Source organism: Oryzias melastigma, linkage group LG10 (assembly GCF_002922805.2).
Source record: "Oryzias melastigma strain HK-1 linkage group LG10, ASM292280v2, whole genome shotgun sequence".
NCBI classification, from domain to species: domain Eukaryota; kingdom Metazoa; phylum Chordata; class Actinopteri; order Beloniformes; family Adrianichthyidae; genus Oryzias; species Oryzias melastigma.
In genome coordinates, this window is record NC_050521.1 from 26,552,188 (window position 1) to 26,568,967 (window position 16,780).

The 16,780-nt window shown below is 39.5% G+C and overlaps 1 protein-coding gene across 2 annotated transcripts in view; it reads left to right on the forward strand.

Annotated features, from left to right (window-relative positions):
- LOC112137855 (polycomb group RING finger protein 3) overlaps window positions 1–5,342 on the forward strand; it is a 53,374-nt gene extending 48,032 nt beyond the window's left edge. For both annotated transcript variants that reach the window (XM_024260384.2, XM_024260383.2), the window contains exons 9-10: window positions 2,920–3,000; window positions 5,167–5,342. In XM_024260384.2, the coding sequence (XP_024116152.1) occupies window positions 2,920–3,000; window positions 5,167–5,214 (129 nt within the window). In that variant the 3' untranslated portion in view covers window positions 5,215–5,342. The remainder of the gene's footprint in view (window positions 1–2,919; window positions 3,001–5,166) is intronic.
- The last annotated feature ends 11,438 nt before the right edge of the window (window positions 5,343–16,780 follow it).

Genomic DNA, 16,780 nt, shown 5'->3' on the forward strand with positions numbered 1-16,780 from the left:
TTGTCTTTAAAGATGATGAACAGGAGAAATTAGTTAAAAATTATATTTTTCTGGAAGAAGTTCCTGTAGGATAAAGTCTAAAAAAAGTGTTTTTAAAACTTATCGCTTGATTCGGTTTGTGCTTTATCGCAAAATTATGATTTAATAGAAACGGTGTCATTTCAAAACTGTTTTTTTTTTATTTCTAGAATTTCGATAAAGTTTTGAGCAAATGTGTAATGGAAACGCAGCTAATGAGACATTGGATTAGAAGGGAAAAGCAGTTAATCATCTTCATAGAATTTTTTTCATTTTTTTTTTATTGGCTTCAACCGATTTTTTAGGACTTTTTTCAAGGAAAATAGAGATATTTTTGTTGGAATAAAGTAAAAACTTGAGAGAACACTGGGTTAGTTGTCTTCAAAGCAGGCGGACAAAGGAAATTAGAAAAGAAATTAATTTGTTTTCTGGAAAAGATACTTGAAAAATACAATGTGTAAAAGTGAGACATTCGGATAGAACGGAAGGGTGGTTTATCATCTTCATAGAAATATTCAATTTTTTTAATGTTTCAACCAATTTTTGAAGACTTCTTGTGAAAAATATAGATATTTTTGTTGGAATAAAGTAAAAACTTGAGTTAAAACTGGAGTTAGTTGTCTGTAAAACCGGTGAACAGAAGAAATTAGTTAAAAAATTTTATTTTTGGGGAAAAGATTCCTGTTGATAGGAAAATGTAGGCATTGGGTTAGAAAGGAAAAAGGGTTCGTAGATATTTATATATATATATTTAATGGTTTTAATATATTTTAAGGACTTTTTTCGAGGAAAATTGAGATATTTTCCTAGGAATAAAGTAAAAAGTTGAGTTAAAAGTGGAGTTAGTTGTCCTTAAAACAGAAGAAATGTGTTAAAAATGATCATTTTTCTGGAAGAGTTTCGTGTAGAAAAAGGTTCCAGTGAAAAGTGAGACGTTGGGTTTAGAAGGGAAAAGCAGTTTATCGTCTTCATAGAAATATTTTCTTTTTTTTGTTTTTCTCTGAAACCACTCTTCATTTTATTTCTTTACATTTGTAAAAAATAGTAGATTATTTTCAGAACAAATCCCTTGAATCCTGGGACTTGTTTGTAGTTCTCCGGCTGAGCGGTGTGGGAACCAAAGTTTACTTAACTGAAGAAATGACGTAAAAAACCCAGTTAATTATATTTCCCTCGCTGACTCATGTAGGCCTTTGTGTTTGTTATATTTAGCATGAAAGCAAACCCTCATCATATCTCATTTTTCTGCTAATGTTTTTGCAGCAGCGGGTGGGGGGGTCGTGGGCGATAATTTGACAGATGGATTTTTTTCGGCGGCGTGAATAATCGCCGCAGCCTCCGTCTTGTTGTCTGTTTCCCCGTTGTGTTTTTTTGGCTGCCTCTCAGAGGAGTGGGCGGGCTCCATCATATCGCCGGCCTCCGTGGCGAGGCGGACGCGCTCTGCCCGCCAGCCATTGTTGTGTCGTTCACCCCCCCACAAAGAGGAGACGTCGCTTGAAGCGCGTCTGCCTTCATCGCCGAGCCGAACGCAGAGCTCTGCCGCCTGTCAGTCAGGGCGGCGGTTTGTGAGCGGCGTCCCTGAACGTCGGAGCTGGTCGCGTGATCTTTAAAAGAGAGGAAACGTCCAGCAGGCGGCGGCGGCGTAACGGTTGAGCTTCATAACTTCAGTCGGAAAGTTTTCAGACATCAGAAACTTTCTTTCTAACCTCAGATCAGATCCGTCCTATGAAGCGTCTGTGTTGTTTTTAGATTTAAACATAATTTTCTTTAGTCTGATAAAAGTCAAATGATCAAAGTCATTTTATAACTTGGATTTTAAAAACTCATGGCTTTGTTTAACAGAAATGGATGAAAGTGAACTTAAAAAGTCAAAAACGTCTGTGAGGCCTTCATATTAGGGGGTTTAATTATTAGATCATCAATTTTAATCCATAAATGATTCTGAATCGAACTTTAAGTATTCAAGAAATGATCGTTATTTAGCGTAAAGGTTTAAGCAGAACCTAAATGTCCCAAGTGTGTTTCACCCGGACGTTTTTGAAGAGCGTACAAACATGGCCGACCCTGCAGACCCGACCGGTTTGGAATAATTTTGGCTTTTTCGATGTCAAAAGTACGTTGGGTCGTACCAAAAGGAAATATTTAAGGAACGGAACAGATCATATTGGACACGCCCACACTTTATTAACCCTTTAGAGCTCTAGTGTTTATGTTCCTTGATTTACTGTAATTTTTCAACCGTCTCAGATCCAATCTTTAGGTCAGAAAATGTTCGTTCTTCTGGCACTAATCAACCTTCTTCTCAGACGTTCCTCCATCTTCATCTCTTTAATTGAAACTTCTGTTCAAATTGTTCTGTGTGTTAAAACGTTGTTAGTCTGGTAATGTTTCTGTTGTGTCTAAATGATGCGGTGAGTTTTTTATGGTAATGTCGGTAAAAACATCTGCTCTCAGTCAACGAGCTTCAGATTTACCGTTTCGGCTTCTCTGAATCTTTCATAAAAACATTAAAGTTCAGAAACTCTGAGGATTTGCTGAATGAGGCTCATTGATCCTCCAGCTGCTAGAAACCAAATCAGCCTGTTAGTGAAGATTTGAAGGTTTCCTGTCGAGCAGCAATCTGTCGAATGAAACCAGAAATCCTCCTTTCATGTCTGCATCAAACGGCTCCACAGCTTCCAGAGCGAACCAGCAGGTGGCGCTGTGTGGCCTTCGCTCAGCCGCTCCCTCCTGGCCTCTGGAGCGATTGAACATCAGCTGATGCAGATTCAGAATCCTCGCCGTTCTGAGCAGGAAGTGAAACTCGAGATCGCGCTCGTCTTCCTCACGTCCGGCTCGTGTGGTTTTGGGATTGTTTGTCTCTCCAGAAATCATCAGTTTCTCTCTTGTTTCTTTCCACAGCTGGACATTTTATGCAACGAGGAGATCCTGGGGAAGGACCACACGTTGAAATTTGTTGTCGTGACGAGATGGAGATTTAAGGTAACGGGTGATGTGTGGAGGAGTCAGGATCAGTCCTGAAGGGATAGGAAACAGGAAGGATTCCTTCAAATGTTTTCCAACAACATGAACTACAGCAGGGATCTGCAACCTTTCACAATAAAAGACCCATTTTAAAGAACCCAGCAGGAGCTCCAAAAGTCCCACTCCAGCATTTAGAAAAATATCCTTTATTTATTTTTTGTGACAATTCAGTTAGAAAATGTAGATTTTAATTATTATTTACATTAAAAGAATAATAACTGGTTTATAGTTTTCTATATAGAAAAAATATTTTACTTTGACAGCATGATATATAAGTTCCTTTCAAAATAAAATACACCCGACATCAAAGTTACTAAAATGTAAGACAGTCAAACATGACATTTTCTATCCTTTTTCTGTTTTAACTGTTGGATATACCCCACCTTCGCCCAACAGTAGCTGGGATAGGCTCCAGCAACCCCGTGACACTGAAAGGCGAGGGAAGGATGGATCCGTCAAAGCTATCCCCTGAATTATAGTAGTAGTATAAAGTAAACTAAAATAAGGCCTTAAAAAGCATAACATTCTCTTATTTTCTGGTGAATGGGTTTTAAATTGTATTCCTTGTCAGCGCCATGTGACTTCCTGTCGCTTGAAAAAACGTTTCCAGGTTGCGCCATGTCACAAGGCTGTGAACTGATCGTACATTGTTTAACATCAGTTAGGTAATTAGCTCATTATCTATGGTGTTGACAATGGGGAAGTGCCATTTCTTGGAGAAATGGTTAAAAAATTGATTACTCTTGGTGGTTAAAACTGAAGCAAACGGCACAGTTTGCCAAAAGACGCTTAAACTCGGCACAATGCGGATCAAGACGGTCAAACCGCATGTGTGGAGCAGCCAACTCCACGTTTGTTTCATTATCTTTGTACATACAGTCCTAAATAAATTAGATTTTAAGTGTTCTTAAAAAACGTCTAGAAATGTGGGTACAGTTGAAAGTTGTGGGTTAAAACCTGCAGGAAAACCGAGAGACAGCAGGCGCTGCAGACAGCTCCTACCTACTTCTGGTGGCTCACCTGACTCGTGTCTTGTGAGCTGCGACTCCAATCTCGGAGACCGAAACTTGAGTTGTAACCCACAAGATTTGGGTTGTAACCCACAAGATTTGGGTTGTAACCCATGAGACTTGAGTAGACACTCACAGGATTTGAGTAGTGACTCACGAGATTTGGGTTGCAACTCCTGAGATTAAGGTCGTGACCCATGAGACTTGAGTAGAGACTCACAGGATTGGATTAGTTAATCAAGAAGTTTGGGTCGTGATCCAGGAGATTTGGGTCCTGACTAATGAGATTTGGGTCACGACTCAGGAGACTTATGAGATTTGGGTCGCAACCAAAGAGACTTGAGTTGCAACCTACAAGACTTGAGTGGCAACTTACAAGATTTGAGTCGGGACCCACGAGATCTGGGTCGCTATCCGCAAGACTTGAGTAACGACCCACGAGATTTGGATCATGACCCACAAGATTTGGGTTGCTACCCACAAAGACTTGAGTAGGGACTCATGAGATTTGGGTCGCTACTCACAAGACTTGAGGGATGACCCAGGAGATTTTGGTCCTGAGATTTGGGTCACGACTCACAGGATTGGAGTAGTGACCCACAAGATTTGGGTCGCGACTCACGCGATTTGAGTATCGATTTACGAGATTTGGGTCGCAACCCAAGAGACTTGTGTAGCGACCAACAAGACTTGAGTCGGGACCCACAAGATTTAGGTCGCTACCCACAAGACTTGAATAACGACCCACAAGATTAGTGATTCACAAGATTGTGGTCGCAACTCAAGAGACCTGGGTAGTGATCCACAAGACTTGGATCATGACCCACGACATTTGGGTCACGACTCACGAGATTTGAGTATCGACTCGCAAGATTTGGGTCGCAACCCAAGAGACCTGAGTAACGACCCACGAGATTTGAGTAGTGATTCACGAGATTTGGGTCACAACCCAAGAGACTTGATTAGCGACCCACGAGACATGAGTCTGGTGAGCCCTGGAAGTGGGTCGGTTCCGTTTGCAGTGCCCGCCCCTACTGGGAAAACCAGCAATCCTATAGGCTGGAACGTCTTTTCAAAAATCTCACTGAAGAGTTTGTTTTCCGTTTCTTTCCAGAAATCTCCGCTCCTGCTTCATTACAGACCCAAAATGGACCTGCTGTAGCCCCAACGGACCAGACGGTTGCTCCTCTTCTTTTTGTTCTGGGCCCGGCGGCCGCAGACTGTACTGAAACTGTTTTAATTTATGCAAAGACAATAAACACCAAACCAATCGGTGAAGATCCAACGCCAGCAAACCCCGGTTGTAATCTGACGACAGAAAGCTGGAGACGCCGACGCCGGCGCGACTTTAGAACGAAACCCAACCTTTCCTTTTCCTTCGTCCGCTTCATCCTACATATGTGAACACAACGAGGCAGAGAAAGCATATATTTATACTTTTGTACAGAAGAGACACAAGACACTACTGGTGCTCTGTTTACACGCAAACACGATGTCGGGAGTCTTTTCATCCGGACGGCGTCCTCCTCAGACGCCGCCTTTTTAAAATGTCCACACTCGGCGTGTCTCTGCAGCACACAAAGTTTATGGAAAAGTTTATCACACGCAACCGTTTAGGCTGTTAGTCAAACGTCTCTGGATTTTTTAATTTCCTTTGTCTCATTTGCTATTGGATTCTTAATGATTGTCGATTGTGTACAGACTATTTTTTTCTGTTCAGTAACTTATGTTCTATAAACGGATATTGTACATAAAATGTCATTACGGAGAGATTGAAGAGAGACTTTAGACTGTTAAAAGAGAGGATCCCTGAAGTGCTATCTATATGTGGGGCGATAAATTAGGGTTTTTAAAGACAGAATCCTTAATGAAATATATAAAAGCATCTCTATGTTGTCTCAGAAAGACACAAAAACCGCTATATGATATGAGACTTTAAGGCAGACTAAGAAGAAGAAGAAGCATCAACAACTTTTTTAATTTTGCTGGAAGTTAATCCTCATTAATGCTCGTTAGATGTGAAAGATTGAAAAGTGTTTTCTTTTTTTTGCCATCTTTTTGTGCCCCGTTTGTGGGAATTTTACTGCAAAACTACCAAAGTTGGATCAAGAACGAGCTTTTTCATTTGCGGGGATCAAGTGTAAAGCATCTATAATGGGCCTTCATGTTCTGTATCATGACTTATTTTGATTTTTGTTTTTTTAACTGCCAGAGTTTTAAAGTATTTCGACCTGAAAGCTGCGGGGAAAAACTTGGGCAAAACTTTCTGCATTTTTTAAAAATGAATTCAGGTTTCATGCAGGGACTGGAGTTTTTTTGAACATTTTGATAATGAAATTTGAAAAAAAAAAATGACCTCTGTTGGGTCATTTGGTGCTTTTAAAATGTGTCTTTGTAATCCTTTTCAGCCTGTTGCTGTTAACTGTTCTGCCCCCTCCCTGCCTCACTGACCCGCCCCCTCCGTTTGCGTTGCTCTTTTTGTTCAAACAAAACCAGCTCTTACACTCCGACACTCCAGTCTTAAAGTCATCAACACACCTACCTTTAGAAAACTGTTCTTTATTGGTGCTGAGTTATCAAACAAGGACCAAAAAATATATGAATGGAGAATATTTTCTAAAAATATTTAAATTTTAATCAAAAAAATCTTTTATCTCCTTCCAAACTTTAGTTTGGAACCTGATTTGGCTGATAAATATTTGATTTGGATGAAATATAATTGCTGATAAATCTTCATGTATTCTAGCAGATCTCACTGTATGCAGACGACTGCGTGTTTCTCCTTAAAATCCTAAAGCATAGAAAGGAAAAGCTGCTGGGAGAACTATTTTACTCCAACCTAAATCATCTCTCTTTGGCTAAGTTTGAGCTCACAGGAAATAAAAAAAAAAAGTGATTTTCAAAATAAAACAGTATGAGTGGTCTGATTAAACTGGTGCTTCGTGTTATTACACTGGTGTTATGTTTGGACTCTTGCTGTTTTTCATTTGAATTTACATGTTAATGGAACTTGAGCTTAAATACATTTTTTCTGTTTTTTTAATCAAATGCTGTTTAGTTTGAAACACTTTCATCCTCTTCTAAAGCTATTGAAATGAAAACTGAACGTACTTAGAATAAAATGTGAATGCAACATTTCAACTGACTGATAAACGAGGAAAATCAAAATGTCCGATTTTTAGACGTTAAAAACAGAACCTGAACTTCTGATTCTAACGGAATCTAAAATCAGTGTTGGAGTTTTTATCAAAACTTTAGAGATCAGCACTTTTTCCAGTGAAACCTGTGCGTCACTACTCCTTCTTTTTTGCATTTCAAAATCAACCAATCAGTGTTCGTTTGGCCGTAGAAAATGTTAAAACTAAGATTTGATTTTCTAGAATAATCCCAGACTAAAAACGTTTGATCCATCCAGGCTGATGGTCAGAATATGAGCAGCAGAACCTCCAGTATCCTGAGGGTTGATGGAGGACGCAGCGTTCTGTACTCCAGTACAGTTACCCCTCAGAGTTTGGTTCGTTTGACTCACACAGGTGTCACCTGGAGTCCAGACTTTGGTCAGCCTGTGTTCACATTGTACCCAGTGAAGTGTACTCCGGTACACTTTATCGTTCCAGAGCTCGAAACAAAGCGAGTCTTTGGAGTAAACTGTACTCTGGTACAGTATGGACGTCCTCCTCAAACACTCCGTGCTATAGCAACAGTGTAATACCTACCCTGTACTGTAGGTGGCAGTGTGTCCTCCTGTTTGAGATCCATGGTGCTGTAGAACAAAAACAGATTTTTCTTTTTTCTGCTGGAGCTGATCAGAGCGGTGATGCAGATGTACGCTCTTTGAAAAACATGACAATCGATTTCCGTCTGTTCTTCTCTACTTTACGTCCCTCAGAGACACCGGAACCTGAACGCGTCTGGGGAAAAAAGATCAGTGAAATCATAACTGTAATAATTATCACTGAGAGACCTAAAAGCATTAAAACACTTGTGTGGATTGTTTGTGGGATCTGCTGTTCTCTGGTGCTCACATCTTCACCGTCTCCTCCCATCCGTCAAACACAGAAGGTGCTGCTTTTTCCGCTCATTTCTCTCATCGATTTGTTGCCTTTACCCGCTTGCTTAGACTCACTGCGGAGAGCAAACCCAGGAGAACCAGTCCTGAACCGTCGGGATACTGTGAGGGAAAGAGAAAGCCGAGTGGTGAGACTTTGGGGGTTCTGACACCAATTTCAGGCCTCAAATAGAAATCACACTTGCAGGCTTCTTGGTTGAGACTTCTTGGTTGAGACTTGCTTCAGTCTAATTGGTTCTGCCGGACTCTGCTGGGTCTCACCGACTCGGTTCTGCAGCTCTGTTCCGCTCCTGAAGCGGGAAAAGCCTCCCGGAAGCTTCTCCTCACTAAAGTGGAGCTCTTCGGCTGCTCGTGTGTTTACCGCGCTGCATTGAGCGTCCACTCGGCAGCGGCGGCGGTAATCCCTGAAGAGGGCAAACCAGGATTAGGAAAGTTTCTCAGACGCCGTTTAATCTGCAAACGCCTCGTTCCGTCTCAACACAGTTCGTCCAAACTTTATCGATTCTTAACCAATCTCTCTGGTAATCTGCATTAATCCAAAACTCCGCTCCGTTCTGCTCGTGTGCCAAATGCAGTTCTGTTCACTCCACTATGATTTTCCGGTTTTCCTGGATTTCTGTGAGTTCCTCAGGTCACTAAATGCCTTCTGGTCGCCAGCGTGATCAGGAACACTAAAAGCACCGACTGAAACAAACGGATCTTTGTGTTTTTACTACAAACTTTTTCAGAGGAGTTTCCCCCCGGCTTAGCGCAGGCACTTATTCAGGTGTCTTTCCTCGCCTCCTTTTGTATTATTGTTATTTATTGCACATGTAATGAACTGGTTTCCATTGAAATGCTTTTACTTGGTGGGAGTTTGGGTCCAGGAGGGGGTCGGGATTTCTTACCAACAGAATCTTTTTGTCAAAACCTGTGTATTTCATCAATAAATGCCTTTAAAAGTGCAGAAAGTCTCCAGTTTGTTTGTAAACTTTTCCTTTTTAAAGAATTAGCACGAAAAAGTGTAAGATTCAAGAAATGTTATCAGTTTTTTACATTTACTCTTGAATTGAAGCCTTTTCAAAACCTCTGAAATAACGTTTGAAAGTGTCGCTGAATAAACAGAGTTAAAGTTTTTTCCCTTCAGTCTTTGTGCATCATTTTTCTGACCTAAAATGGATTTTCTTTAACAAAAACAGTACATTTTTCCATTAAAAGCATATTTCTATGAATGTAGCTGAACAACATTTAGAGTTTTCTTCCTCAAGAGCACTTCATAGTCATGGTTGGTTTTATATTAAAATATGATCAAGATGAAATTAAGAAACAGTTTTCAGGGATTTGTTGTCGTATTTGCTCATAGATGACTGAAGCGCTTCGATCCTCTGAAGCGCCACATTTCTTCATTTACACGCCGACATCTAAAGCCGCCGCCGCTGATGCTCGGGCAGAGACTCCTCTCGGGGGACGACAGGAAGCGACGGGTTGTTTGTTTTCTCAGGACCATTAGATGGCAGCTATTTCGGTGGCGGTCTGTGGGCGGGCGGCTCACACGAGGACGAGGCGTCATTGGTTCATTAGGCAGGTCTGGTGCCGGCGCCGGATCTGGTGATCATCTGGTGATCATTCCTCTCGCTGGTGTTTTGGCCACATATGTGCTGTTGTTATTACCCACCAGGAGCAGACAAGAGAATTACTGCAGTTTATCAGGCTGATGCTCAGATGATGGGATGTTCTGATCTCTCCATGAGTTCGTTTGGGTGCTGAAGATTCTCCTGTGACTCAATTAACTTTTTAATTATTAACTTATTTACTCATTTACAGTGAATAAATCGGTTTTTACTCAATAAAAACCAAAAATCTACCATAGAAGAATTTTTTTCACTGGATCTGAACTCTTCTGCATTTTGTTTGTAATATTCCTGTGTACCAGTAAGTAGAGACGTCGGCGGTGAACTCGGTTTCTAAGAACTGAGACCTTTGACCTCACATCATTCATTCCAGATGAACGTCCTCAAACCTAACGGTGGATTTCTCTGTGAACCTTCCAGCTCTTAAAAGCTTCTTTGTCTGTTTCTCAGCAGCTTCTGGTCCTGCTGCTCTAGAAATTATTTTATTGAAGTAGAAAAAATTAATTATTTAAGTATTTAATCCTCAAAGTGTAAAAACATAATCAGATAAAATTGTAGTGTTTGAATGAATGAGTTGGAGGTCAAAACAATAAATGCACTAAAGCACATCATGTGCATGATGCGCTTGCACATGCCCTTAAACACACACTTTGAGGAAAACATGCTCATGCATGTGCACTGAGTGCCACATACACTTTTGCGTGCACACTAATACACTGCTGCACGTGCACAAGTACTTACACTCTTTCACGTGTACTAATACTGACACTTTAAACGTGCACTAATACTTACACTTTTGCACATGCACTAATTCTTTCACTGTTGCACGTGTACTATTGCTTACATTTATGCGTGTGCACTAATACTTATATTTTAAACGTGCACCAATGCTTGCAGTCTTGCACGTGCACTAACACTTGCACTTTTGCACATGCACTAATACATACACTAGTGCACTAAAACCTACACTCTTGCACATGCACTAGAACTCACACACTAGTTAACATGCATGTGCTCTCACACACACTCATGCACTATCGTGCACCCCTCATGCACACTTAGACCCAGACAACGCCACAGAACCACTTATTTTTGTTCTGATCTGGATTTCATGAACAGAAATTTTTTTTATTTTTTTTTTCTCTTCATCAACCGACACGAGTTCTCCAGTATTCTGACATTTTGGTGGTGAACTGCTCTTCACACTTCACCAGCAGCTGCTGCAGTCTAAAGAGAAGCCCCTCCCTGTTCTGAGCAGAGGCTGCAGCTCTTTAAAGGGTAAAGTCAGCTGATGGATCTGCAGCTCTGTGTTCAAACACGAGGTCACTCAGATGTTTGCATTCTCACTGAAGCTAACTGAGGGAGTTCGACGTCTTCTTTCAGAGCTGCAGTGTCCTGTTCTGTTGATGAGCTCCAGAGGAACGAGTGAATGACAGTGAGACCCCCCCACCACCACCACCACGGGATTTCCTCTGCACCGCTGCTGTTGTCAGCAGCCGCCTTTCCCAGCTTGAGCAGAAGTTGAAAGGCTGGGATCTTCTGTGGTTCAGCTTCCAGGGTCTGCAGTCAGAGTCATTACTATTCAATTACAACCAGTTTACACTGTAGCGACTGCAGCCTGCAGAAGGACGTCACCTTCAGCTGCGCAGATGTTCCTGGAAGACCTCAGAGATCAAAAGACCTTTCAGGCGAGCTGGAGTGTCTTCCTGCTGACTTCAGAGAATGTATTTTCTCTTTTCATTTACTCTCAGCTCGGAGCCTTCATGGGTTTGGTAATGTTGTTGCTTCAGGTTATTACAGCTCCGTGAAGCAGGACACGAGTGGAGAAGAGAAAAGGTCAATATCTCATCAGCTGTGACACAATCTTCCAGAAGAAGAACCTCTTAGGATGGAAATAAAAGCAAAAAGACATTTAAGGGAAAACATGTCGTAAAGAATAAAAAAAATCATATTTATGGGTTACATGGCAATTATTTTCTACTTTAGGAAAATATTTGTTTTATTTGACAAACAAAAAGGCAGCTTTAACCACAAAATTTAACACCACTATATTTAAAAACGCTTGAAAAATGTTGTTTATACTTGAGCTTTATGTTATTTTTGCTGTTCGTGGAAACAACTTTGATAAATAATCAGCCTTTTTAAAAAACGTTTTTCCATATTTTCTAACTTAAAATCCCAGCAGTTGTTGCCATGGTAAAAAATATATATATACTTTTTTTTCGTACTTTGCAGTAAAATCAAATCCCAGAGACCGTTTTAAAATTAAACTTGATAGAATATGATTTTCAAAAAACAATTAAACAAAAAAAAAACACTTGATGAGATTATTTAAAAGAAAATTCAAAATCTTTATTTTGGGTTTTAAAAATAGAACAAATGAGACTTTAAAAAGAGAAAACTGAAAAAAGTGCTGCTGTTTGCAGATGATTCTTCGCTTTGGGGATTTGGGCGGAGCAAAGTCAGTGGAGTTTAGTTGGCCCCACCCACCTGTCAATCAAAAAACATTCATCTTACAATGCAGAAGTTTACTTTTTGTTTTTGAGACTAAGCTGTGACAACAATAGCAGCACATTTAGATATTTTTTTACATTTTCCAATCAGTTTATGACTAATTATCCCGAGTTCTTCTTTATTTTCATTGCTTAAACAAATTCAAATTCTAATATTGTTATACAGATAATATCATATTTATCACAATTAGCTTGATAGGTTACAGATATTTAAGATTCAAACAAAACAAAAAAACAGCATAAATACATTTAAACGTTTGTTTTTCTGAACTTTAACCTAATTTCTAATTCATTCATTGACCTGAATGTCACATGATGCACTTTTATTTACTGTACAAAAACACATAAACCTAAAACTGTTTTGTTAATCCAACCTTTATAATACAAAACACTTTTTCTGCTGCATGGATGCACAGATCAAAGGAGAACCTGAACTCCAGCTGATCCACGCAGGGTGCATGTGAGGTGAAGACGTCCCTCCGGGGACCAAATCCCCGGCTCTCCGCCGTCCCCATAACAACAACAGCACAATAAAAAATGACACACATGGAGGGAGAACGGCGGGTTCATTACCGAGCCAATTAGCAGCCTGACAGAGTCGTTCACAGGAGCAAAGCTGTTTGCTTCTGCGAGGCTCCCAAACCTCCCGAGAGTCTGATGGAGGATAACACGTGGGCCGCCACCGCTGAGCGGCGAGGATCCTCCAGGCTGGAACCCCTGCAGGCGGACGCTGACCTGTGGAGCGGGAGCGCCAGCTTCCTGTTTCTGGTTACTGTCATCAAAGTGACCATTTTTAAGGATAATCTGATTGTAATTTCACAGTTTTTAGTTTAATCTTTCATCAAAACAAACTGTTGCTCCTCCCATGTCTGAATGGGGAAGTAGGGCCTCTTCTGATTGGTCAGGGTTTCAGGGCGTGGCTTACTGGATGTGTCCACATCAAGTCTAAGAAGTAAAAGTACTTGAGGAGAGGTGAGGAACGTGAGAAGAAAGGGAAGCTTTGGAGAAACCAGGTTTAAACAGCAGTTAGGATAAAAATAAAAACCTCTTAATAATTCCCTCCTGTTATTATTCTAACAAAAACTGCTAAAAAACATGAGAAGAAAACATATTTTAGCTGCAGTTCTCTGCAATTGAAGGAATTTTTTTATTATTCTGCAATTATCATCTAACTAAATTACAATTATTCTCCAAGTTAATTGTTTAGTTTTTCAGTTTAGATGCGGAATAACCTAAAAAGATGTTTTGTTCTTAAAGTTTTTAAACAGAGTTGATGAAAAACACAAAACAATATTCGTTTTGAATCTTAGAAAGTTCACTTTAAAGTAATTTTTCCTCTTTATTTTCAGCTTCCTGAACATTTTTGGACTTTTACCTTATTTTTGGAAGCTTCCTTTGATCTTCTCATGATTCCAGAGTTAGATCTTCATGACTTCATTTCAGTTCTTCCATTGAAACTGAAGGATTTTTAGATTCATTACAGACTCTTCATGACTTTATATGAAGTCCATTCCATAAATAAATTATTTTTAAAAATCCTGCACACTAAAAGCTTTTCATGCTGGACGGTTGGTTCAGTTTTTTTCTCATAAACCAAAGACTTCTAACGACAAATATAAAAACTCAAAGATGAAGTTCCAGTTTTGTTTTTCTGCTTCTTGTTTACAAACCCGTCCATCTTCCAGAATTCACTCAAACATTCTGTCGGTTTTTACACTCGATGCTGTTTTCTGATGCAACCGGACTGTAACCAGACTGCAGGCTCAAACCCTCGACCCCCAGAGCAGCGCCCACTGCACCACAGCAGGAGGCAACTCCTGACTCGGATTCATCCTCTTATTAATACAATTTTATAAATAAAGATACATAAACACCAAATCTGACGCTGAAAAGAGAAAGATCTAAATAAATATCAGCTTTATTTTAGTTATTTGTTCAACAGTTTGTTATTATTTGCGATTATTTTTACCTTAAAAACGTCTTTTAAGATTAGAATTTAAATGTCATCCTCTTTTCAAGTATTCCAGGACTCGATTAGTTCACTGTTGGTCCATCGTTTGGTTCCATCTGCACATTTTTTAATTTAAACTTAAATATTTTGATTATTTTTTCCTTTTAAATTAATTCATTTTTAACATACACATGGAAAATGTCAAAATAGGAGAAGAAAAAATGAGTTTAAACAACTCGATAAAAAATAATCAATGTATTTACAATCATTTGAATATTTTTCGAGAAATCTTATTTTCTAAATAAAAATCAGTGTTAAAATAATGTCTGTTTTTGGTCTGCAGTTTTCAGTTTGAGTTTTACACGCAGCAATTCTGACATTTAACAGATCAATCAGTGCAGCAATTTTTAAACAAAACGTAACTTTAACAAAGATAAGAGTTAGATATTTTTCTTTTCTGAGTTAAAAAAAATGTTAGTTTTAATAAAGTTTATTTGTCTTTTTGAGTTCAGCAGAATTGTGCAAATACAAAATTTGTAATGAGATCAAAACTTTTTTTTAACTCACCAACACATTTCTTATCATTTTCATCAGCAATTGGTAAAAATGTTATTTTATGTTATTTATGTCCGCAAAAGTCGTGGACGTAAAATCATTTAAAAATGTCTCAACGTTTCAATCAAAATGTAAATAAATAAATAACAGACGATCAATGGAGAAGATGAGGAGAACTTTCTCACTAAAGTCATGGAGATTATTGTCCAGAAGGAGAGATGTATGGCCTCCTTTATCTCTCTTTTGTTCTCGCTGTTTCTGTTTGGTGCAGTGTGATTCATGTGTTGTTGTTCTTCTGTCTCACTCCCCTCCGTGGGAGCAGGAGAGAGTCCAGATTCCTGGTGGTTCATCTGTGCTCCTGTTCTCGGCCGTGGACCTCGCCTCTGGCTCGTCCCACAGTTCCACTGGATGAAGTCCATGTGTTACACCATTCAAACATGTAGTTGGAGAGTTAAAATGGATAATTCTTCTTTAACAGACGGTTGCAACTGTGTTAGAATTTGGGGCTATATAAATAAAATAGAATTAAATTGAATTTCCAAGTAAAGATTAGAGATTTTATCTTCTTCTTTGGTCAGATTTGAACCTGTTGTGTGTTTATGAAGTCAGTATTTGTTATCAGTATCAGGCTGTTGTGTAGAGAACTGTTGGTGATCTGCAGGTCAGATGGTCGTTCGATGTTTGATTCTTTGGGAAACTGAAGCTTTATTTCATTTGGGTTCAGATAAATCTCTGAGTTTGTTTTATGTTGTTTTATTTTTGCCTTTTATGCTAACAAACCGACCCGCTGCACATAAGGAAAGTTACAAAAAACGTGTGCAGGATGAGCGGCTGAGGAGGAATGAAAGGCGTCGTTTGTCCTCTCCTACGGTGGCCTGGGAGGACACGGTCTGTCAGTTTCCCAGCACAGAGCAAAGCCGCCACCTTTACACCCGTAATCCCCTGATGAGCTGATTTTCAGGCTCTTTCCCTTGATGAAGTCAATCCCGTCGGCTTGATCCCGTCTTTTAACCCGTTTGAACACCTCCACATGGATCTGACCTCCTCTGATCTGCTGCTGCAGACAAACAAGCTCCTCCCACAGACGCTAAACCCTCAGCTCGCTTTCAGAACATAAACACCGACGGGGACCGAGCGTCTGCAGGATTCCAGAGACGACGGAGCTGAAATTACAATCTCCACGTGTCAGAAAATGACAGCATTTGTGTCGTGACTCACCGTGACAGCTGCAATTTAAGATCTTTTCATGTCTGCACTCTGCTGGGTTCAGCTTCAGGCGGCAATTATGGCTCAGAATCACAGAACAGGAAATATTCTGGAAACGCTTCACAATAAAACGTGGCAGAAATGCTCCTCACATTAAATCATCCTCTCGTTTGTTTGCATCTGCAAACGTTTTTGCAAATCTGAGGAACGATGACGGAACTTAGATATCTGGATATTTGAGGGAGAGATCACCTATTGGTTCGTTTTTATTTATAAATCAAACTCTCAGGAACAATCTAAATTCTTTTCCAAGACTTTTTGCAAAAGTTTGTGATAGTTTTTATACGATCAAATTTAATTTTGAAGGTGTATTTTACACATAAATGTAACTGTGGTTCCTGTTAAACTGATTTTATGATTCATTTTTTAGATTTTTTATTATATTCTGCTTGGAATAAAAATTAAAGATTAGATTAGATTTATAAATCTACTATAGATGCATCTGATAGACGACTTCATGCCGTACTCCCATCACGCCTCATGCATAAATAATCCACGATTGTAATTAGCCACCAAATACTGTAAATACAGAACATAAAGAATAATTTAGAAGGTGAATTAATGGTGGTTTTGTCTTCTTTAGAGGCTGTTTTGAAACTTTTTATAACCTCACAGAGGACAGAATTAATTTAAAGATTAGTAATGTGAAAGGACGATTTGAATTTGTCTAAAAACTGGATCACTTTGGTGAAAGTGAACCGGATCAGCTGATTCACATCGATCAAAGAGCGTGTTTTTGTTTTCTTTGCTTTTTATGGTAACAA